General features: G+C 39.8%; 2 protein-coding genes across 2 annotated transcripts; both read right to left on the reverse strand.

Moving 5' to 3' along the window:
- Positions 1-19,367: 19,367 nt before the first annotated feature.
- On the reverse strand, positions 19,368-19,829 carry LOC130934413 (uncharacterized). The gene has a single exon (XM_057863993.1). It carries the CDS (start codon positions 19,827-19,829, stop codon positions 19,368-19,370), a length of 462 nt encoding a protein of 153 aa, XP_057719976.1.
- Positions 19,830-22,332: 2,503 nt separating this feature from the next.
- On the reverse strand, positions 22,333-22,767 carry LOC130934415 (uncharacterized). Its single transcript, XM_057863994.1, has one exon. It carries the CDS (start codon positions 22,765-22,767, stop codon positions 22,333-22,335), a length of 435 nt encoding a protein of 144 aa, XP_057719977.1.
- Between the last annotated feature and the right edge of the window lie 760 nt (positions 22,768-23,527).

Below are 23,527 nucleotides of genomic sequence, written 5' to 3' on the forward strand. Positions count from 1 at the left end.
TAAGATTAGAACTCAACAACCTTTATTTTGGGGGATGGATGCTCCTTCAATCTGTGTGGTTTCTGGTCCCCCAAGGGAGAACCTCTGGCGCTTCAGCTCCTGTAGCTCACGCCCTTGCTTTTCTTGCTCCTTAAGCAGTTTGCAAAGCATGCTATTTTTATTTTGCTGTTCTTCCTTAAGTTGATCCATAGCTTCTTGCAGCTTGGTGACAGATGCTTCTAGGCGGGTCCAGTAGTCAATCTGAGGGATTTCTGGGAGGAACTCCTGCGCCCTCCTTTTTATGGAGTTATCTTGCATTTGTTGTCCTTCCATTGACTTTTTGGTGATTGGGTGCTCGACTGAGATATACTCATCCACTCCCATCTTTACCCTAGCATCTTTACATAGCAGAGAGATTAAGCTTCGGTAAGCCAATTTGGCGTCAGTGGAGTTCTTGTTTGTAATTGTGTAAAGCTCACAAGAAATCAGATGATGAATCCCCGCTTCATTTCCCAGTATAATGCAATGGATCATCACTTCTCTTTTGACAGTGACTTCAGAGCGGTTGCTGGTGGGCAGTATAGAACGCCCAATGAAGTCCAGCCAGCCCCTAGCGACTGGTTTGAGATCTCCTCTCTTGAGTTGATTTGGAACACCCTTTGTGTTGGTTATCCACTTGGTTCCAAGGAGGCATATGTCCTTTAGAACTTGGTCCAAGCGCTTATCTAATCTCACCATTCTCCTATTAAAGGATTCTGGATCATCTTGTAGTTGAGGCAGCTTGAAGACCTCTCTTATTTTGTCCTGGTGGAGGTAAATAATCTTCCCTCTGACCATAGTTTGAAAGGTATAGAAGGCGGTTCCAGTCATTCTCTGCTTATCTGTTTGCCATAGATTTGAGTAGAATTCCTAAACCATGTTTCTATCAACTTTTGTCTCAGGATTAGCTAGAATTTCCCAGCCCCTGTTTTGAATCTGCTCTTGGATCTCCGAATATTTGTCTTCTTTCAGATCGAATTTAACTTCCGGGATCACTGACCTTAGACCCATTATTTTGTGGTTTTGGAGTGATCTCTTGATTCCAAAGTGGTTTTGGAGTGTTCTCTTTCTTGCCTCTTGAAGTGGTTTGTTTTCCCTTAGGAGTCATGATCTTAGTGAATCTTAGCTCAGTTATCACGAAAAACAAACTAAACTTAGAGGTTTGCTTGTCCTCAAGCAAAAGAAAGGAAAGGAGAGGAATAGAAGGATAGTCAAATTCAAGTTGTGGAGGAGAGGGGGAGGCCGAATGTGAATTTAAAAGAGAGGGGGTGGGTTTGAAAATTTTGAAAAAGATATGATAGAAGATATGATTTATAAAAGATAAATATGATATGAAAAAGATGCAATTTTAAAATTGAAAAGATATGAGAGAGATTTGAAAAAGATAAATCTGAATTTGAAAAGATAGTATGATGAGTTGAAAAAGATTTGAAAAGAAATTAAAAAGATAGATGAGTTTTGAAAAAGATTTGAAAAGAAGTTGAAGAAGATTTGAGAAAGATTTTTAGGATTAAAATTTTATTTTTAAATTTATTTTTTTTGAAATTGAAATTGAAAGATGATAATTTGTAACATGTTTATGCAAGAAATTTTGGATGGAAACATGAAAATTTGAAAAAAATTTGAGTTGGAAACAAAACTTCCTCCCCTCCACATTCCTGGCGTTAAACGCCCAGAATGGCATCTATTATGGCGTTTAACGCCCATTTGCTGCTTCTTTTGGGCGTTTAACGCCCAGCCAGGTACCTTGGCTGGCGTTAAACGCCAGAAAACCTTTATCTCTAAACGCCCAGGATGCTGCAATTCTGGCGTTAAACACCCAGAATGGTGCCCATTCTGGCGTTTAATGCCTAAATTACCCCTTACTGGTGTTTTTGTGCCAGTGAGCTCCTTTTCTCTGCTTTATGCTTTGAGTCCTTCTGTAACTCTATGAACTCCTGCAATTGATGCTTAACCTTGAAGATAATTTATGTCAAACTCCTATAATTATTATTTAAATAACAAATAAACTTTGCTAATGGCTGGGTTGCCTCCCAGCAAGCGCTTCTTTATTGTCTTTAGCTGGACCTTATTGAGCTTTAATCTAGTCTCAGCTTTGAGTATTCTTGCTCAACATTACCTTCAAGATAATGCTTGACTCTCTATCCATTAACAATGAACCTCTTATTAGAATCAATATCTTGAAGCTCTACATAGCCATATGGTGACACACTTGTAATCACATATGGTCCCTTCTACCGGGATTTCAGTTTCCCGGGGAACAATCTGAGCCTAGAGTTGAACAGCAGAAGCTTCTGTCCTGGCTCAAGGACTCTGGATGACAGTTTATTGTCATGCCACCTTTTTGCTTTCTCCTTGTAAATTTTTGCATTTTCAAAAGCATTGAGTCTGAATTCCTCTAGCTCATTCAACTGGAGCAATCTTTTCTCTCCAGCTAACTTGGCATCAAGATTTAAAAATCTGGTTGCCCAGTAGGCCTTGTGTTCTAGTTCTAATGGCAAATGGCACGCTTTCCCATACACAAGTTGGTATAGAGAGGTCCCTATGGGAGTCTTAAATGCTGTTCTGTATGCCCACAGAGCATCATCCAGACTTCTTGCCCAATCCTTTCTGCAGTTACTCACAGTCTATTCCAGGATTCTTTTAAGTTCTCTATTTGAGATTTCAGCCTGCCCATTTGTCTGGGGATGATACGGAGTCGCCACTTTGTGGTTAATTCTATATCGGACCAGAGCAGAGTCAAGCTATTTATTATAGAAATGAGTGCCCCCTCACTAATCAGTATCCTAGGGACACCGAACCTGCTGAAGATATGCTTCTGGAGGAACTTCATCACTGTCTTAGTATCATTGGTGGGTGTTGCAATTGCCTCCATCCACTTAGATACATAATCTACTGCCACCAAGATATAAGTGTTTGAGTATGATGGTGGGAAAGGCCCCATGAATTCAATACCCCATACATCAAACAACTCAATCTCTAAGATCCCTTGTTGAGGCATGGCATAACCGTGAGGCAGATTGCCAGCTCTTTGGCAACTATCACAGTTACATACAAACTCTCGGGAGTCTCTATAAATGGTAGGCCAGTAGAAGCCACATTGGAGGACTCTTGTGGACATTCGCTCACTTCCAAAATGGCCTCCATATTGTGATCCATGGCAATGCCATAAGATCTTCTGTGCCTCTTTCTTGGGCACACATCTACGGATTATTCCATCTTCACATCTCTTAAAGAGATATGGTTCATCCCATAAGTAGTACTTCGCATCAGAAATCAATTTCTTTGTTTGCTGCCTGCTGTACTCTTTGGGTATGAATCTGACAACTTTATAGTTTATAATGTCTGTAAACCATGGTGCTTCCTGAATGGCAAATAGTTGCTCATTCAGAAAGGTTTCAGAGATCTCATTAGAGGGGGAGGACGCCCATTCTACTGGTTCTATCCGGGACAGATGATCAGCCACTTGGTTCTCTATCCTTTTTCTGTCTCTTATTTCTATATCAAACTCTTACAGAAGCAACACCCATTTTATGAGCCTGGGTTTTGAATCATGCTTAGTGAATAGATATTTAAGAGCAGCATGGTCACTGTACACAATCACTTTTGATCCTACTAAGTATGATCTAAACTTGTCATTGGCAAAAACTACTGCAAGTAGCTCTTTTTCTGTGGTTGTATAATTTTTCTGTGCATCATTTAGAACACGGCTGGCATAGTAAATGACGTGCAGAAGCTTGTTATGCATCTGTCCTAGTACTGCACCAATAGCATGGTATCTGGCATCACACATTAATTCGAATGGCAATGTCCAGTCTGGTACAGATATGATAGGTGCTGTGACCAACTTAGCCTTCATAGTCTCAAAGGGCTACAAACACTCGGTGTTAAAAGACGAATGGTGTATCAGCAGCCAACAGATTACTTAGAGGTTTTGCGATTTTTGAAAAATCCTTTATAAACCTCCTGTAGAATCCTGCATGTCCCAGAAAGCTTCTGATTGCCTTAACATTGGTGGGTGGTGGTAATTTTTTAATTACCTCTACCTTAGCTTGATCCACCTCTATTCCCTTGTTCGAAATTTTATGCCCAAGGACAATTCCTTTAGTCACCATAAAGTGATATTTTTCCCAGTTTAAAACCAGGTTAGTCTCTTGGCATCTTTTCAGAACAAGTGCTAGGTGATCAAGACAAGAGCTGAATGAGTCTCCAAATACTGAGAAGTCATCTATGAAAACTTCCAGAAATTTTTCTACCATATCAGAGAAGATAGAGAGCATGCATCTCTGAAAAGTTGCAGGTGCATTACACAGACCAAATGGCATCTTTCTGTAGGGCTAATACTCCAGATGGACATGTGAATGCTGTTTTCTCTTGATCCTGAGGATCTACTGCAATTTGGTTATAGCCTGAATAGCCATCCAAAAAACAGTAATAGTCATGACCTGCTAGTCTCTCTAGCATCTGGTTTATGAATGGTAAAGAAAAATGATCCTTCCTGGTGGCTGTATTGAGCCTTCTGTAGTCAATACACATATGCCATCCTATAACTGTTCTTGTAGGAACTAGTTCATTCTTTTCATTATGAACCACTATCATGCCTCCTTTTTTGGGGACCACGTGGACAGGGCTCACCCAGGGGCTATCAGAAATAGGATAAATAATCCCAGCCTCTAGTAACTTAGTGACCTCTTTCTGCACCACCTCCTTTATGGCTGGATTTAGCCGCCTCTGTGGTTGAACCACTGGCTTAGCATCATCCTCCAATAGAATTTTGTGCATGCATCTTGTTGGGCTAATGCCCTTAAGATCACTTATGGACCACCCAAGAGCTGTCTTGTGTGTCCTTAGCACTTGAATTAGTGCTTTCTCTTCCTGTTGCTCTAAAACATAGCTTATGATCACGGGAAAAGTGTCATCTTCTCCCAGAAATACATATTTTAGGGATGGTGGTAGTGGTTTGAGCTCGGGTTTAGGAGGCTTATCCTCTTCCTGAGGAGTTTTTAGAGGTTCTTCTGTTCTCTCTGGTTCCTCCAGATCAGGCAGAACATCTTTAAGAATGTCCTCTAGCTCTGATTCAAGACTCTCAGTTATATTGACCTCTTCCACCAAGGAGTCAATAATATCAGTGCTCAGGCAGTCTTTTGGTGTGTCTGGATGCTGCATTACTTTGACAGCATTCAACTTGAACTCGTCCTCATTGACTCTCATGGTTATCTCCCCTTTTTGGATGTCAATGACGGTTCGTCCAGTTGCTAGGAAAGGTCTTCCTAGAATGAGAGTTGCACTCTTATGCTCCTCCATTTCCAACACTACAAAGTTAGTAGGAAAGGCAAATGGCCCAACCTTGACGATCATGTCGTTAATTATGCCTGATGGGATCTTAATGGAGCCATCAGCAAGTTGGAGGCATATCCGGGTTGGTTTAACTTCATCAATCAAACCAAGCTTTCTGATAGTAGATGCAGGTATTAGGTTGATACTTGCCCCAAGATCACATAGAGCTGTTTTGGTACAAGCACCCTCTAATGTGCATGGTATCATAAAGCTTTCGGGATCTCTAAGCTTCTCTAGTAAGCTTTTCAGAATAACTGCACTGCATTCTTCAGTGAGAAAAACTTTTTCAGTTTTTCTCCAATCCTTCTTATGACTTAAGATCTCTTTCATGAACTTAGCATAAGAGGGTATTTGCTCAAGTGCCTCTACAAACGGAATCTTTATTTCAAGAGTCCTGAGATAGCCTGCAAAGAGGGCAAATTGTTTATCCTGTTTTGCTTGGTGGAGTTTCTGAGGATAAGGCATATTGGCTTTGTATTCTTCAACCTTAGTTGCTGCAGGTTTATTTCCTACAGAGGTGGTTGGAGAAGCCTTCTTAGAGGGGTTACTATCAGCATTTGCAGGTGTTTGATCCCTCACTGGCGTTTGAACGCCAGGCTTGGGGGCTGGATGGGCGTTTAACGCCAGATTCCCTCCCCTTTCTGGCATTTGAACGCTAGAATTGGTCTCTCAATGGGCGTTTAACGCCAACTTTTCACCCTTTTCTGGCGTTTGAACGCCAGAACTGGGCATCCACTGGGCGTTTAACGCTAGTTTTCACCATTTTCTGGCGTTTGAACGCCGTAATCATTCCTCTCTGGGCTCATACTGTCTTCAGAGGGATTTTGGATAGTAGTTTGCTCATCCTCTGTCAGTTGTTCTTTTCTTGGCTTTCTGCTGCTTTGAGTTGAGGTATTTATCATTTTTCCACTTCTTAACTGAACTACTTGGCACTCTTCTGTTATCTGTTTTGATAACTGCTGTTTTGTCTGATTCAATTGTGATTCCATATCCTTATTAGCATTTTTGGTTTCTTGTAGCATCTCTTTAAATTCTGCTAACTGTCTTGTTCCTGAGGACTAAAGTCAGTTGATACTGCCTTAGCTTCTTCTTTTATGGAGGATTCACTATTTAAGTACAGATGCTGATTTCTAGCAACCGTATCTATGAGCTCTTGAGCCTCTTCAATCGTCTTTCTCATGTGTATAGATTCACCAACTGAGTGGTCTAGAGATATCTGAGCTTTTTCTGTAAGCCCGTAGTAGAAGATGTCTAACTGCACCCACTCTGAAAATATTTCAGAGGGGGCATTTCCTTAGCATCTCTCTGCCTCTCCCAGGCTTCATAAAGAGATTCATTATCTCCTTGTTTGAAGCCTTAGATGTCCAGCCTTAGCTGTGTCATCCTTTTAGGAGGAAAATATTGATTCAGGAATATTTCTGACAGCTGTTTCCATGTTCTTATGCTTGCTGTGGGTTGGTTATTTAACCACCTCTTAGCTTGATCTTTCACAGCAAATGGAAATAGTAATAGTCTGTAGACATCCTGATCTACTTTCTTATCACGTACTGTGTCATCAATTTGTAAGAATTGTGCTAGAAACTCAGTAGGTTCTTCCTGTGGAAGATCGAAATACTGACAATTTTACTGCACCATGATAATGAGCTGAGGGTTTAGCTCAAAACCGCTGGCTCTTATGGGGGGTATACAGATACTACTCCCATATGCAGCAGTAGTGGGGTTAGCATATGACCCCGGAGTCCTTATGGACTGTTCATTTCCACTTAAGTCCATGATGGGGAAAGGGAGATGATGTGAATTACAAATAGAATATATTTTTTTGTTTTTATTTTATTTAATTAATGATAAACCGAATTAAAAAGAAAATAAGATAAAATAAAATAAAATAATTGGAAAATAGAATATAGATTTCAAAAATTAAAAGAAAAGGAAAATAAATAAATAAATAAATAATTTGAATACTGAAATGACTAATTAATTAAAAAGATTGGAAAAAGTTTGGATATGATTTTCGAAAAAAATGGAGAGAGAGAGAGAAAGTGGTTAGGAATTTTTGAAAAGATATGTCTTAAAATTAAAGATACTTGTAAGAAAACAAACAAAAGAAAAGATTTGGAAAAGATATGATTGTAAAATTTGAGATTAGAAAAGATAAGATAAGATTTTGAAAAAGATATGATTTTTTTTTTAAAAAGATTTGAATTTTGAAATTTAAAACTAAGATAAGATATGATAAAAAATTTTAAAATAAAAATCTGAATTTTTAAAGTTAAATTTCGAAAATCAATTAAAATAAAGAGCAAATATATTTTTGAATTTAATGAGGAAAGAGAAAAACAATCAAATGACACCAAACTTAGAATTTTTAGATCAAAACAAAGAAAACAGACAAGAAAACTTTGAATGTCAAGATGAACACTAAGAATACTTTGAAGATCAAGATGAACACGAAGAACAAATTTTTGAAAATTTTTAAGGAATTTAAAAAGACAAAGGACACCAAACTTAAAATTTTTTTATACTTTGGACACTAATAATTCGAAAATGCACAAGAAAAACCAGGAAAAACACAAAACAAGAAAAACTAAAGATCAAACAAGGAAAATAAACAAGAACAAATTGAAGATCAAGAAAGAACTAAGAACATGTAATTTGAAAAATTGAAAGAAAAATAAAAGCATGCAATTGACACCAAACTTAAAACATGAAACTAAACTCAAACAGATGACTAAATTATGAGGTTACTGGTTTTAAAATTTTTTGAAAAGATCTAGAAAAAGAAAACAAGAATTTTAAAAATTTAACAAGAACAATAATAAAAGACTCAAATAAAAATAAAAAATTAATAGAGAAAAATAAGAATTTTTTGAATTTTTTTTGAAAAGAAAATAAAAGACTCAAATTTAGTTACTCTAAACCAAAAAGGTAAATTCTTCCTAATTTAAGCAACAAGATGAACCGTCAGTTGTCCAAACTCGAACAATTTCCAGCAACAGCGCCAAAAACTTGGTACACGAAATTGTGATACACAACTCCGTGCAGCTGACCAGCAAGTGCACTGGATCGTCCAAGTAATACCTTACGTGAGTAAGGGTCGATCCCACGGAGATTGCCGACTTGAAGCAAGCTATGGTTATCTTGTAACTCTTAGTCAGGAGATTAATGATAAAGATGATTTTTGTTTATGAAGAATGAATAACATGAAATAAAAAGTACTTGTGATTCAGTAATGAGGAACAGGTTGAGGTTTTGGAGATGCTCTGTCTTCTGAATCTCTACTTTCCTTCTGTTGTCTTCTTCATGCACGCAAGGTTCCTTCCATGGCAAGCTGTATGTTGGTGGATCACCGTTGTCAATGGCTACCATCCATCCTCTCAGTGAAAATGGTCCTCTACGGTTTTTCGCATGGCTAATCATCTGTCGATTCTCACTCATGCCAGAAGAGGATCCATTGATCCTTTTGCACATTGTCACTATGCCCAACATTTGTGAGTTTGAAGCTCGTCATAGTCACCCCTTCCCAGATCCTACTCGAAATACCACAGACAAGATTTAGACTTTCCAGATCTCAAGAGTGCTGCCAATTGATTCTAGCTTATACCACGAAGACTCTGGTTTCACGGAATTAAATACTTTGTTGTCAGGAGAGGGAATCAAACTCGTGAACCAGGAACACAAGAGATATACATTCAATCTAAGATAGAACGGAAGTGGTTGTTAGGCACGCGTTCATAAGTTGAGAATGGTGATGAGTGTCATGGATCATCACATTCATCATGTTGAAGTGCGAATGAATATCTTAGAATAGAAACAAGCGTGATTGAATAGAAAACAGAAATAATTGCATTAATCCATCGAGACACAGCAGAGCTCCTCACCCCCAACCATGGGGTTTAGAGACTCATGCCATAGAAGATACAGAGTCAGATGTAAAATGTCATGAGGTACACAATAAATCTCTAAAAGTAGTTTTTATACTAAACTAATAACCTAGGTTTACAGAAAATGAGTAAACTAAGATAGATAGTGCAGAAATCCACTTCCGGGGTCCACTTGGTGTGTGTTTGGGCTGAACATTGAAGCTCTCACGTGCATAGGCTATTCATGGTGTTTAACTCCAGCTTTTGTGTCAGTTTGGGCGTTTAACTCTAACTTTTATGCCAGTTCTGGCGTTTAACGCCAGAATAGGGTAGAAAGTTGGCGTTAAACGCCAGTTTGCGTGATCTCAACTCGGGCAAAGTATGGACTATTATATATTGCTGGAAAGCCCAAGATGTCTACTTTCTAAGGCAATTAAGAGCGCGCCAATTGGGCATCTGTAGCTCCAGAAAATACATTTCGAGTGCAGGGAGGTCAGAATCCAACAGCATCTGCAGTCCTTTTTTAGCCTTTGAATCAGATTTTTGCTTAGGTCCCTAAATTTCAGCCAGAAAATACCTGAAATCACAGAAAAATACACAAACTCATAGTAAAGTCCAGAAATGTATTTTTTGCATAAAAACTAATAAAAATATACTAAAAAGGAACTAAAACAAACTAAAAACTACATGAAAATACCACCAAAAAGCGTATAAAATATCCGCTTATTAGTGATCCCCGAGGTCCCTTTTAGAGAAATTCTTGCCAATCCTATTTCTGGAGTTGGAACATTGATGGTGCAAGAATTTTATGCCAATGCTTGGGTCACCAAAAAGCATGACACTAGTGTGAACCCAAAACCTAAAAACTGGCGCACCATGGTGAGAGAGCAACTCTTGGATTTTAGCTCGGAAGGTGCGAGATTGCCGCTACAATTGCTTCAGATGCTAGGTGATCCATACTCTTACACTAGAAGGGTTAACTCTGACCAAAGGCTAGATCAAGTGCTTGCGGATATATGTGTGGATGCGGATATATGTGTGGAAGCAGCCCAGTGGAGGAGGGACGCACACGGTAAACCCTACCAACTAGGTTGGCTTGACCTCAAGCCCATGTCTAGAGGATGGTTGGAGCTTATCCAATACTCCATAATCCCCACAAGTAACCAATCTGAGGTTACCATTGACCGAGCAATAATGATTCATTGCATTATGCATGGGAATAAGGTGGAGGTGCATGAGGTGATACCTCAAGAATTATACAAGGTGGCTGACAAGCCTTCTACCCAAGCGAGGCTAGCGTTCCCTCACCTCATATATCGCCTATAAAATTCAGCTGGAATTCGAATAGCAGGAGACACCCTCATTGAGGAAGACAAGTCCATCACAAAAAGAAGGATGGATCATGTTAGAGAGCCCAAGCACTCACCACAGCAAGAGCCTCTTCAACCACCTCCACCAGAGATCCCAGAGATGCCTCAAGAGATGTATTTTTCTCCCCGGGACTGTTAAAACCACCTGAGTACATCAATAGGGGAGCTGACTTCATCCGTGGACCAGCTGAGGATGGAGCACAAGGAGCACGCCACTATCCTCCATGAGATGAGAGAAGATCAGAGAAGATTGATGGAGGAATAGTTAAGACAGGGGCGAGACATAGAGGAGCTCAAACGCTCCATTGGATTCTCCAGACAGAGCAGCAGTCACTGTTACTGAGGTGGTTGAGTTCCATTATTCCCTTTTACTTATGTTCATTTCGTTTTCCCTTGTACCTTATTTTACTCTTTATTTTTTCTATTCTAATGCATGATCACAAGTAGAATTTTGTTCTTTTCTAGTTTTATTTACTTGTCTTTTTTTTTGTTCTGGTTATAAGATATCCTATGTATCCCTCACCATTCTTAAAAGAAAAATTTATTTGAAAAAGAAATAGTGAGATACATAAGTTTCGAGTATATCATGAGCTACTTCAATTAATTAGAAGTGGTGACCTTGCATTTACTCTCTGAATGTATGAATTAACTATGTATAATTGATATTGAAGTTAAGCATGTTGACTCTTAAAAGAACAGTAAATTTAGAGAAGTATAATTGGATCTCTAAAAAATAAAAAAATTTTATTCTTGAAGCAAAAGAAAGAGCAAAAAGAAAAAAATAAAAAGAAAAAGAAAAATAAGAAAAAGAAAAAATCAAAAGAAAAAGGTCCAAGGCTTTGAGTATCAATGGTTAGGAGGGTCAAATTGGCCTAAAAAGTTCAAATGAGCTGCTATCCCTATCTAAATGCTTCTAGTGTGAAGGTGTCAAGTAAAAGGCTTGAGACTGAGCAGTTAAAGTCGTGATCCAAAGCAAAAGAGTATGCTTAAGAACTCTAAGCACCATTGTCTAGGAATTTAAGCAAAGCTAAATTCGAATCCTAAGGGTTCCCCCAGTTAAGTGCTTGTGGCGTTTATGTATTCGGTGGTAATACATGAAAACAAAACGCTTAGAGTCATGGCTAGACTAAAAAAGGTGAAAAGCACAAAAAGAAAAAGATGTGTTCAAGAATCAAGAAAAAGCTAAAAGAAGAGAATCAATAATATCATTTGAATTCTAGTTCCAAGGGATGCCAATATTTCTGAGCTTCAAAGGAAAGTGAGATGCCAAAACTGTTCTGAAGTAAAGAGCTAATAGTCCCATTCAATATTTGGAACTAAGCTTCATTGACAACTCTGAGACCCATTGTATTTCTCTCTTCCATTTGTCCTATCTTGTTTTTGGTTGCTTGAGGACAAACAATAGTTTAAGTTTGGTGTTGTGATGATGGATATTTTATACCATTTTTAGTACAATTTTCTTAATATTTTTGAGCATATCTTATCAAGTTTTAGTATGTTTTAGTGTAAAATTCACCTTTTGGATGCTACTTTGAGTTTTTGTGTTTTTCTTATGATTTTAGGTGATTTTTGGGTAAAACTGGCCAGTTTTGGAAAAGTCTGATTTAGAGGCAAAGAAAGAATAGCAGATACTATCAAATCCTGACCTTCGTGCATTCCAACAAGAATATCTTGAGCTACAGAAATCCAATTGACGCGCTCTCAATGGCGTTGGAAAGCTAACTTCCAAGGATTTCTAGCAATATATAATGGTTTATACTTTTCAATATATAATGCCCAACTTATCCCCTTTCTAGCATTCAACGCCCAAGACGGACCAAGGCCAGCGTTGAACACCCAAAACTAGCGTTCAACGCCATGAAGGGAGCACAAAACAGTATGGACACTTCCTAGTGGGCATTCAACACCCACTCACCCAAGTTGAATGCCAAGCTCATCCCAAACAGTCACCAAGTGGGCCCAGAAGTGGATTTTTGCACCTTTTAGCTTAGTTTATCCCATATTTGTCATTTTCAATCATTAGACTAGTATATATAGGAGAAGATCTCTCATGTTTAAGGAACATCTTCTGAATCTTCGAACCTATAATACATTTTTCTGTAAATTATGAGCAATTAATCCTCCTAGGTTAAGAATAAGAGCTCTGCTCATCCCTATGGATTAATATTATTGCTTTTCTACTTTAATATATGTTTGATTGCATTCTATTATGTACTGTCATTCTTCATCTTTAAGAATTTGGGTTAAAACGAGAGTATGACCCCTTATTCTACACAAGCTCTTGCGAAACCTTAGCCGGATAGTATTGACCTACATCTTGAGAATACATAACAGATTCCAACAAGTTATCTGGGATAATTGGGATAAGTGACATAAAATCTCGTTAGTCATGGATAATTGAGGTCTCTGTGGCGTTAAGACTAGAATAATGAGCATCATTCCCCAATCCAGAAGATCTGACCTTGTCTTTGACGTTTTGAGTAGGATTATCAAAGATTAAATTGCGTGAACTTCACCCTCCTTCAGATTGAATGACCATTAGCACCGGCATTTGATGTTGATCAAAGGAGATTAATGACCACTATCCTTGACTTTAGTCACTTATAGCATTGCCATTGAATGAATCACTCAGTAAGAAGTATTAATCCGGAAGGGTAGGCATCTCCGAGGCCTTAACTGATTCTCCACTATAGTTTCTACACTAATTCATTACTTTTATCTTTACTATTTTATTTTATGCATTTACAACAACAACCATCTTTTCTATTCGCTTGACTAAATCCAGCAAGATAACTGATGACCGGAATTCACTACCCACATATAATGAATCCGTTCTTTGGCAAGCGCACCAAATTATCGTCAAGTAATAACCCACTAGGAGTGGGACTATATCCACAGAGATTGATTGATTGACCAGTGTTAGCTAATGAGTTAATTAGTTAAGCTAATCAAATAGAGAGTATTGAGTGCTGTAAATTAAAGTGCAGAATTATAAAGAGCATGAAAGTAAAGGAAAGCAATAAAGTGCAGGAATGTAAATGGAAAGAATGTAAAGAACAGAAACATAAATGGCTGAATTGTAAATGGGAATGGGGAATTTGTAGAATGTAAAAGAAAGCTATAAAGAATGTGGGAGATAAGAATAAGGGGAATTCAATGGGATTAGGAGATGTTGATCTCTTTTGATTAAATTCAGTTCATCTCATCTTCAATCATGCAACTCATTGATCTTTTGGCAATCAAGATTGATTGAGTCCCAATTCCTTGGTAACTCAATCTCTCAAATCTTGATAATCAACCAATTTCTTGGTCTAATTGTTCATAAAGAGAGATATGCTTGGTCCCTGATTATACCACACATCATCATAGATCCAAATAATGGGTGGATTATATGTCACAATATCCAATCCCAAAACCCAGATTCTACTCAAGTATGAGAAGAGATTTCAAGCATGGTTTCATGATTCCTTTTCCAAGGTTCCCATGAAACCCATTTTGCATTTAACATCTTTCCCAAGATGATTGAACACTAGCATGAAGAACGAAATTCCTTCTAGCAAATCAAAGAGAAGATGAAGAGAAAAAGAAATTCACTATCATTAATCCATCAAGTATAACAGAGCTCCCTCTCTGGAGAGGGTGTTTAGCTACTCATATATTAGAGAAAAGTACAAGAGATGGAAGAGATGAGTGTGAAGTAAAACTAAAACTAACTTGGCAATGCCAACCAACCCCCTTTTCAGTACTTCCAGGGGCTATTTATACTACTCCTATCACTAGAATTAAGAAAATATAAAAGAGAAAAGAAAATTATAGCTGTAGAGAGAGAGAGAGAGGAAAACTCATAAAACGTGATCCTTGGCTTGGCGTGCCACGCCCAGCCCCTTCAAGTGGCACGCTCCATGTTAACATCCCTGGCGTGCCATGCCTTCGAGCCCAAGTTGCACGCCCAGGGTCTTCTAAAAGCTTGGCTAGCCTGGTGTGGCACGCCTTCGAGTCCAAGTGGCATGCCCAGGGCTTTTTAAAACCTTCTACTTGCCTTTGTTAGCCTGGCGTGCCATGCCTTCGAACCCAAGTGGCACGTCTAGGCTTTTCTTCTTACTCTTCTTCTCTGGAAAAATGAACTGTCGTGGCATGCCTAGGAGCTGGCATGCCACGCCCATTATGTGCTCCATTTCCCTCCTCTGGAAAACATTATTGGCGTGCCACGCCCAGCAGGTGGCATGCCACGCCCACAATAAGCCTTCTTAATGTCTCTGGAAATCATAACTGGCGTGCCACGCCCATGCATTGTTCCTTGTTCCAGTAGATGGCGTGCCACGCCCAGCATTCAAGTGGCACGCCCAGGTGAATAGTGAGAGTTGGCGTGCCATGCCTTCGACCTCAAGTGGCACGCCCAGTGTTGGTGGTCATCCTTCTTCAGCATTGGCGTGCCATGCCTGGGTCCCAAGTGGCACGCCCCAGTGTTGATTTCAAGCTGGCGTGCCATGCCTTCGACACCAAATGGCACGCCTAAGTGTTTGGATCTTCAACCTTCTCTCTGGAAACTTGAACTGGCGTGCCTCGCCTTGATGTTCAAATGTCACACCCATATTAAGGTGACTCCTTCAAGCTTGGTGTGCCACACCTGAGTCTTCAAGTGGCACACCCAAGTGATGGCTAGAGCTGGCATGCCACGCCTTCGATATCGAGCGGCACGCCCAATGTGTCTCCTCTTCTAGATGAATGAGCTGGCGTGCCACGCCCACAAGCTCAAGTGGCACGCCCATGGTGTGTGATGGATTTATCATGCCACACCCAGGTTGGCATGCCACGCCCCTTTTGTGGCCTTCAACATTGCTCTCTGGAAAATGATACTGGCGTGCCACGCCTGGACTCTGGCGGTCCACGCCTGGACTCTAGCGTGCCACGCCCTTGTTAAAACCCAAACATTCTTCTCTGGAAATCATTACTGGCGTGCCACGCCTTGGTGCTGGCGTGCCACGCCCACACAATTTCATGGCGTTTGTTCTAAGAGGCACGCCCAGCTTCACACGCCCAGCTTTATTTGTTGTTTCCTTTCTTTTTTGTTGCTCTTTTCACCTGAAATTCAACACAAACCTATTTCAAAGTAATGTACCATAATATTTATCATTTAATTCATGAAATTGCATTGATTCAATGAATTTGTGTTCTTTTTATGGTCCTTTTAGATAGGAAAAAGGGGTAGATGATGCAAGTCATCACAACACCAAACTTAAGCTTTGCTTGTCCCAAGCAAATCAATGGGAGTTGTTCTTAAATGGATTGAGACTTGACCTTAGAGAGATGCATTCATCACCAAAGGTAGAGCTAAGTGTTAACTCATGCATGAATCTTATTGATTTAGTGTCATAATGAACTCCTAGACTCTTGAGAATTCTTCCAAGTAATTGCTTTAGGAGCCCCTTTCTGTTGATTGTAACCTTGAAGTAGCAAGAGTTGCTTCTTTTTCTTTGATTGTTCTTTTCCTTTTTACTTCTATTTTTCAATTGACCACGACTCTAAGTGTTTTGTCTCAAGACGACCCTTTAGATTAGGCTTTCAATTAGCACTCCCAAACCAGTTGGCTTTAGGGTACTAGGTGTTAAAACACCCCTAAGAATATACTTCCCCAGGTCTCTCTTCTTGACACACTTTCACCACAAGCATCTACTAGGATCTTTGGCTCTTTAGAGCTATTTGTTTCTTCCTTTTTCTTCCTAGTAGTTGATGCTCAGAGTCTTGCGTCTTTTTCTTACTACTTCTTGGTTCTATAGATATTCAGGGACATCTTTAGCCTCTACTTATCATACCTTCTAAGTCTAGTTACTTATCATGACTTATTTTCTTTCAATTTAATTCAAGGTCCTACACTTAGTTTCTTTATCTCTTGGTTTTGAATAATCTCACTTGGTCTTAGTCTCTTTACTCTTGTTTTTGTAATAACTCACCATAGACTCTCATGGAAACAAACTGCTTTTATTAATGCTAGTGAGACTTGAACAACATTTTCTTTCTTCAAATTAAAGCACATGCAGAGAGGACTCATAAAAGACTTCAAAATATAAACAAATTAAACACAAACTATCCTAACATTTCAACTATTATCAAACAGAAATTCAAAATTTTAAATTGTCAACCATGGGACTCATCAACCTTGATCTTCTTGGAACAGCTTTAGTTCATTGGCCTTTATCCCTTGTCTTTCTTCTTGGAGGGGGAGTCATCACCATTTTTCTTTGAGGATCCTTCTTGTGCCTTGGTGTCATTAGGCTTCCAAAATCCTAGCCTCCTCACGTAGGTCCTCTCGTCTTCTTTGTGCTTGGCCAATATCTTTTCTTGCCTAGCACTTAACTCCTTAATTCCTTGCATGAAAGTGGAGTATCCTGGGTTCAAGGCGGCCACAACATTGCACAAATGGTTCATTTTTGCTTGGGTATTGATGTAATACTGCCTCCTTAAAGTAGTTCTAGCATCATAAAGATGCCTAAACTCAATAAGGTTCTTCTGCTGCCATTTTTCTTGCTCCATGATTTTGTTAAGGCTGCCTTGTATTTCCTCCCAGTTGAATTGGCCTTGTTGCTCCTTCATGTACTCCATGCTTCCCTGGAGTTGTTGCATGCTCTCATGCACTTGGTCCCATTGTTGTTGTTGTTCCTTGAGTTGGTTGACATCTTCTCTCAAGTGGTGTATGTCTCCTTTCATTTGGTGGATATCTCCTTGCATTTGTTCCCAGTTAAATCCTTCAGGAAATGGTGCATATGGTGGTGATGGAAGTGTTAGGTAGTGTGGTTGGTCTTCAGCTTCTTCTTAGTGTGGTGGACCTTGTGGTTCATGAGCATGAGCTCTGTGCTCCCTTGCCCTCTGAAGTGGGTTGACAGCCACCATTTTGGCCATCTTCTTGGCAATTATGGGCTTGTCTTGATCCACCAGGACTTCATCAATGATCTTTTCCACCCTTGCCTCATCACAAAGCCTTTGAATGATGCAGGGGAATGCCAACCTTGTGCTATCCTTGGTGCTTTTCAGCACCCTATTGATGTTGTTGACAATCATTTTCCAACATTAACATTTTCTCCCTTCATTATGCTGTATATGAGTATAGCCCTTTCCAAAGTCACCTCTGAAGTGTTGAATGTGGGGTTGAGAGACCTTCTTACAAAATCTAGCTAACCTCTAACTTGGGGGCTTAAATCCCTTCTCCTCAGTTGGTTGGGTCTACCATCTTTGTCATTAATCCACTGCACATTCAACACACATATTTTATTGAGGATCTCATTAAATCCTGGGTCTTGTTGCTTCACCCTTTCCTTATAGCTCCGGGTGGAGTTTGGTTGCTTCACCATTAGCATCCTATCTATGTTGGAAGGGCTATAGTCAATAGCTTTCCCCTTCACGTAACTAAGATAGCCATAAGGTTGCCCAGGTTGTGGCACTGCGTTTGTATAAAACTCTCTGACCAAGCTCTCCACCACCTTCCTTGGTGGATTGCACAAGAGTGTCCATCCTCTATTATTGATCTCTCTATTGATCTCTGGATGCTCATTCCTTCCAAGTTGGAAGCTCACCTCTGGAATGATTTTCCTCTCACTCACCCAACCATAAAATTGGTTTTAGTTAAATGATAAGAGGAACTTATATTCATTGAAGCTTGAGGATCTGGAAGTTGGTTCCTTGGTCTTTCTCTTCTTTGATGAGGAAGCCCTTGGTGGTTCCATAGGAGTGAGAGAAAGGGTTTGAAAGGTTGAAGAATAGTTGAAGAAAGGCTGAAGAAGGAGAGCAAAGCAAAGGATTTGCTCCACACACCAAACTTAGGACTTGATTGTCCCTAATCAAGTAAAAGAAAAAATAGTAAAGAGAAGGAAAAGAAAGGGGGGAGTGCAAGTCTCTTCGGTTGTGAAGTGGGGTTTAAAATGTGGGGAAAGGTGGAAAGTTTAGTGGCTTTTATAGGGGTGAGAAAGATATTCTAAAAGGTGGGAAGGTGGGAAGTAAAAGCAATTCAATGTTTTTCCACTTGGGAAGTGGCGCCTAGCGTGGGAAGTGGCGCCAATCCTTATCCCTTTTGGGCTTCCTCAGATGTTGAGTTCCAAAGTGTAAGTACACTTTAAACTTCTGTCTCAGTGAACCATCAATCATGTGGGCCCCTTCCTCTCCTGAAAATACAAAACTGAAAACCCATTAGAAAGAAATTGCTTCATATTCTCTTCAATTAAGATGTAATTAAAAGTGCACTTGATGAGTGTCCCTTGAGACCCCAAACTTAATTCCTTTGCATATAACAAATTGGTTTCATCATTGGACTTTTAATGTATTCATGAGGGGTGGGATAAATTTAGTCCTTTCATATTCCTCATCCTCTAACCTCTTATGCACCTACCAATTTATTAAATGCTTCAACCTCAAACCATCTTGGGCTTGCTGTGTGAGTTTGTTATGGTGGTGGCCGCACCAAACTTAATTTTTGGGCTTACTTTTCAAAGTTAATTCAACAAATAAGTTGTAAGCCTAAATTAAGTAGGTTAATGGCCACACCAAACTTAGTTGTTTAGCTAGTTCCTCAGCCCATTCAATCACCCTCAATAAGTGTATCATGCAACCTCGCATTCCCAGTAAACAAGAGAAAACAAACCAAAGAACTATCAACTAATGGACTAAAACTTAAACTACATAATTTAACAATTATAAACTACTTCTAGAAAGCAGGAAATCAAAAGGATATGAGTGTTGGGGTGCCTCCCAACCAGCGCTTTTTTAACGTCATTAGCTTGACGTTCCTTCCTCCTTAGTTAAGGTTATAGCTCACTCTTTGCTCATCCAAAGAGTCCCTTAGGTAGTGCTTAAGCCTGTGGCCATTGACAGTGAAAGTCCTCTGTGTCTTGTCCTCCATAAGCTCTACATGACCATTGGGGGACACCTTGAGGATTGTGAAAGGTCTAGACCATCTTGACTTTAGCTTTCCTGGGAAGAACTTGAGCCCTGAGTTGTATGGTAGCACTTTTTGACCTTCTACAAACTCTTCTCTTGCTAGCTTTTGATCATGCCATTTCTTTGTATTTTCCTCGTAAATCTTAGCATTCTCATAAGCTTGATTTCTAAATTCTTCCAGCTCATTGAGTTGTAGTAGCCTTCTTTTCCCAGTAGCTTGAATATCAAAGTTCAACATCTTTAAAGCCCAAAATGCTCTATGTTCAAGCTCTACTGGTAGGTGACAAGCCTTCCCAAACACCAATTGGTATGGAGACATACCAATGGGTATTTTGAAGGCTGTCCTATAAGCCCATAGTGCATCATCCAGCCTTTTGGGCCATTCCTTTCTTGAGTTACCAACAGTCCTTTCAAGGATTTTTTTGAGTTCTCTATTTGAAATTTCAGCTTGCCCGTTGGTCTGTGGATGGTATGGGGTTGCTACTTTGTGCTTGACTCCACACTTTAGTAGGAGTGCCTCAAATTGCTTATTGCAGAAATGTGTCCCTCCATCACTAATAAGGGCTCTAGGAACTCCAAATCGGTTGAAAATATTTTTTTCTCAAGAAGCTTATAACAACCTTGTTGTCATTTGTTGATGTGGCTATGGCTTCTACCCACTTTGACACATAATCTACAGCCACCAATATATAGTTGTTTGAGTAGGAGGATGGGAATGGTCCCATAAAATCAATCCCCTATACATCAAATAACTCCAACTCCATGATGAACCTTTGTGGCATCTCATTTTTCTAGGGTAAATTGTCAGCCCTTTGGCATTCATTGCATCTTGACACCAATTCCTTTGCATCTTTGAATGATGTTGGCCAAAAGAACCCACATTGCAGCACCTTAGCTGCAGTTCTTTCTCCACTAAAATGGACTCCATATGTCAATCCATGGAACTGCCACAGCACTTCCTACCCTTCCTCATGTCAAATACACCTTCTCAAGATTCCATCAGCACCCTTTTTAAATAAGTAGGGCTCATCCCAAACGTAGTGTTTAACATCATTGATTAGCTTCCTCCTCATGTACTTGTTGATGTTGGTGGGCAGCTCCCCAATAGCCTTGAAGTTGGCTATATCAGCAAACCAAAGGCTTTCTAGAATTATCATCAACTGTTCATCAGGGAAACTTTTGTTCACTTCAAGTTGTTGTGCTTCATCCTCTTCATGTGGAATTCTTGATAGGTGGTCAGCCACCTTGTTCTCTGCTTCACTTCTATCTTTAATATCTATGTTGAACTCTTGGAGTAGCAAGACCCACCTTATCAACATAGGCTTAGATTCTTGCTTGGTCAGTAAATACTTGAGGGCTGCATGATCAGTGAAAACAGTAAATTTAGAGCCAATAAGATATGATTTAAACTTGTCAAAAGCAAAAACTTGTCAAAAGCAAAAGCTATGGCTAGGAGTTCCTTCTCCGTGGTGGTCCAGTTCCTTTGATTCTCATTAAGAACATTACTAGCATAGTAAATAACATGTACTAGCTTATCTTTCCTTTGTCCTAGAACAGCACCAACAGCAAAGTCAGATGCATCACACATCAATTCAAAGGGTAAGTCCAAGCTAGGTGGTGCTATAATAGGTGCAGAGAAAAGTCTATTTTTAAGCTCATCAAAGGCTAAGATACACTCTCTATAAAAAACAAAAGGTGTATTAGAGACAAGTAGGTTGTTGAGAGGTTTAGCAATCTTTGAAAAATCCTTAATAAACCTCCTATAGAACCCAGCATGCCCTAAGAAGCTTCTAATTGCCTTGACATTACAAGGTGGAGGTACTTCTTAATTATTTCCACCTATGCCTTGTCCACCTCTATGCCTTTCTTGGAGATTTTGTGACCAAGAACCACCCCTTCTATGACCATAAAATGACACTTTTCCCAATTTAAAACTAAGTTGGTTTCTTGGCACCTCTTTAGCACCAGAGCAAGGTGATGTAGGCATTTAGAATATGAATCACCAAACACAGAGACGTCATCCATAAACACATCTATGAACCTCTCAATCATGTCTGAAAATATGGAGAGCATGCACCTTATGAATGTTGCAGGTGCATTGCACAATCCAAAGGGCATTCTTCTATAAGCGAAGACACCATAAGGATAAGTAAAGGAAGTCTTCTCTTGGTCTTTGGGGTCTACTACAATCTGATTGTAGCCAGAGTATCCGTCCAAGAAGCAGTAATACTCATGTCCTGCAAGTCTTTCTAGCATTTGGTCCATGAAAGGTAGGGAAAAATGACCCTTCCTGGTGGCCTCATTGAGCTTCCTATAATCAATGCACCTGCGCCAGCCAATCACTGTCCTTGTTGGTATCAATTTATTCCTCTCATTTAGCAAAACAGTGATCCCTCCCTTCTTAGGAACTACTTGCACTGGGCTCAACCAAGGCTGTCAGAGATTGGGTAGATTACCCCTGCTTACCATAACTTCAACACTTCTTTTTGGACTACTTTATTTATTGTTGGGTTTAGCCTTCTCTGTTGCTGTCTTGAGGGCTTTGCACCTTCCTCAAGTAGGATTTTGTGCATGCATATTGAAGGACTGATTCCTTTTAGATCTGCAAGTGTCCACCCTATAGCATCCTTGTGTTGCTTCAGTGCTTGGATTAGCTCCTCTTGTTGTTCCTCATTCAAGCTTGAGTTGATGATTACTTGGTATGTGTTGTTGTCACCCAAGTAAGCATATTTCAAGCTTGAAGGCAGAGTTTTCAGCTCCAACTTTGGTGCCTCCACTTCCATTTTACTTGTCTTGTCCATCATGATTGAGTCTTCCATAGTCTATAGTGGTAGCTCACCACATGAGGCTTGTTGATCTTGCTCTTTGATTTCTTCACATTGTTCTTCCTCTAGGACTCCTTGAACTAGATTTTCAATTGTGTCCACCATCATGCATTCACCAATGGATTCCTTAGGGTAGTTCATTGCCTTGAAGACATTGAATACCATCTTCTCTTCATGTAATCTTAAGACTAGCTCCCCTTTTTGAACATCAATTATGGCTCCAGCAGTAGCTAGAAATGGCCCTCCTAGGATGATTGAGGTGTTAGCTTCTTCCTCCATATCAAGCACAACAAAATCAGCTACGAAGATAAACTCTCCCACTTTTACCAACAAATCCTCCACCACACCATGGGGAAATTTGAAGGTCCTATCTGCTAGTTGAAGGGCTATTCTTGTAGGTTTTGCTTCTTCTATCCTCATTCTTTTCACCATGGCCAATGACATGAGGTTGATACTGGCTCTTAGATCACACAATGCCTTCTCAATGCTTATATCTCCAATGATACAGGGGATTTGGAAGTTCCCAGGATCTTTCAATTTCTGGGGGAGCTTCTTTTGTATTATGGTACTACACTCCTTAATGAGCACTACAGTCTCTTTTTCTCCCTAATTCCTCTTCCTTGTCATGAGCTCCTTAAAGAACTTGGCATAGAGTGGCATTTGCTCTAATACTTCAGCAAAGGGGATGTTGATTTGAAGCTTCTTGAAGATCTTCAAAAACCTAGAGAACTAGCTATTCTTTCCATTTTTTTCCAGCCTTTGTGTATATGGTGCCTTTGGCACATAAGGCTTTAAAACTTACTTTGATGGGGTTGGTACAGGAGTCTCTTCTTCCTCCTTGATTTCAGATTCAGTTACAACTTCCTTTTCTTGTTTGTCTTGACTTGGGGCTGCTCCTTCCACAACCTTCCCGCTTCTTAGTGTGATGGCTTTGCACTCCCCTCTTGGGTTGACCATGGTGTCGCTGGGGAAAGTGTGTGTGGGCATTGGCAGCTGTTTAGACAAGGTCCCTAGTTGTGCTTCCAATTTTGAAATGGCTGCCCCTTGGTTCCTTATGTTGGACCTGACCTTCTCTTGAAGTACATCTATTTTCTTGTCAGCTTCCACTTTTCTATCTGCAACAATGGTAATGGTCCCATTTAGTTATGCTATGGCAGCTTCCAATCTTTCAAAGTTGTTGTTGATGTCACAA

Source organism: Arachis stenosperma, chromosome 6, assembly GCF_014773155.1.
Source record: "Arachis stenosperma cultivar V10309 chromosome 6, arast.V10309.gnm1.PFL2, whole genome shotgun sequence".
Taxonomy (NCBI): Eukaryota; Viridiplantae; Streptophyta; class Magnoliopsida; order Fabales; family Fabaceae; genus Arachis; species Arachis stenosperma.

Excerpts from the sequence above, each read along its gene's own strand:
- LOC130934413 (XM_057863993.1), bottom strand. The coding sequence starts at position 19,829 with ATGTCTCCATACCAATTGGTGTTTGGGAAGGCTTGTCACCTACCAGTA.
- LOC130934415 (XM_057863994.1), bottom strand. The coding sequence starts at position 22,767 with ATGGTGAAAAGAATGAGGATAGAAGAAGCAAAACCTACAAGAATAGCC.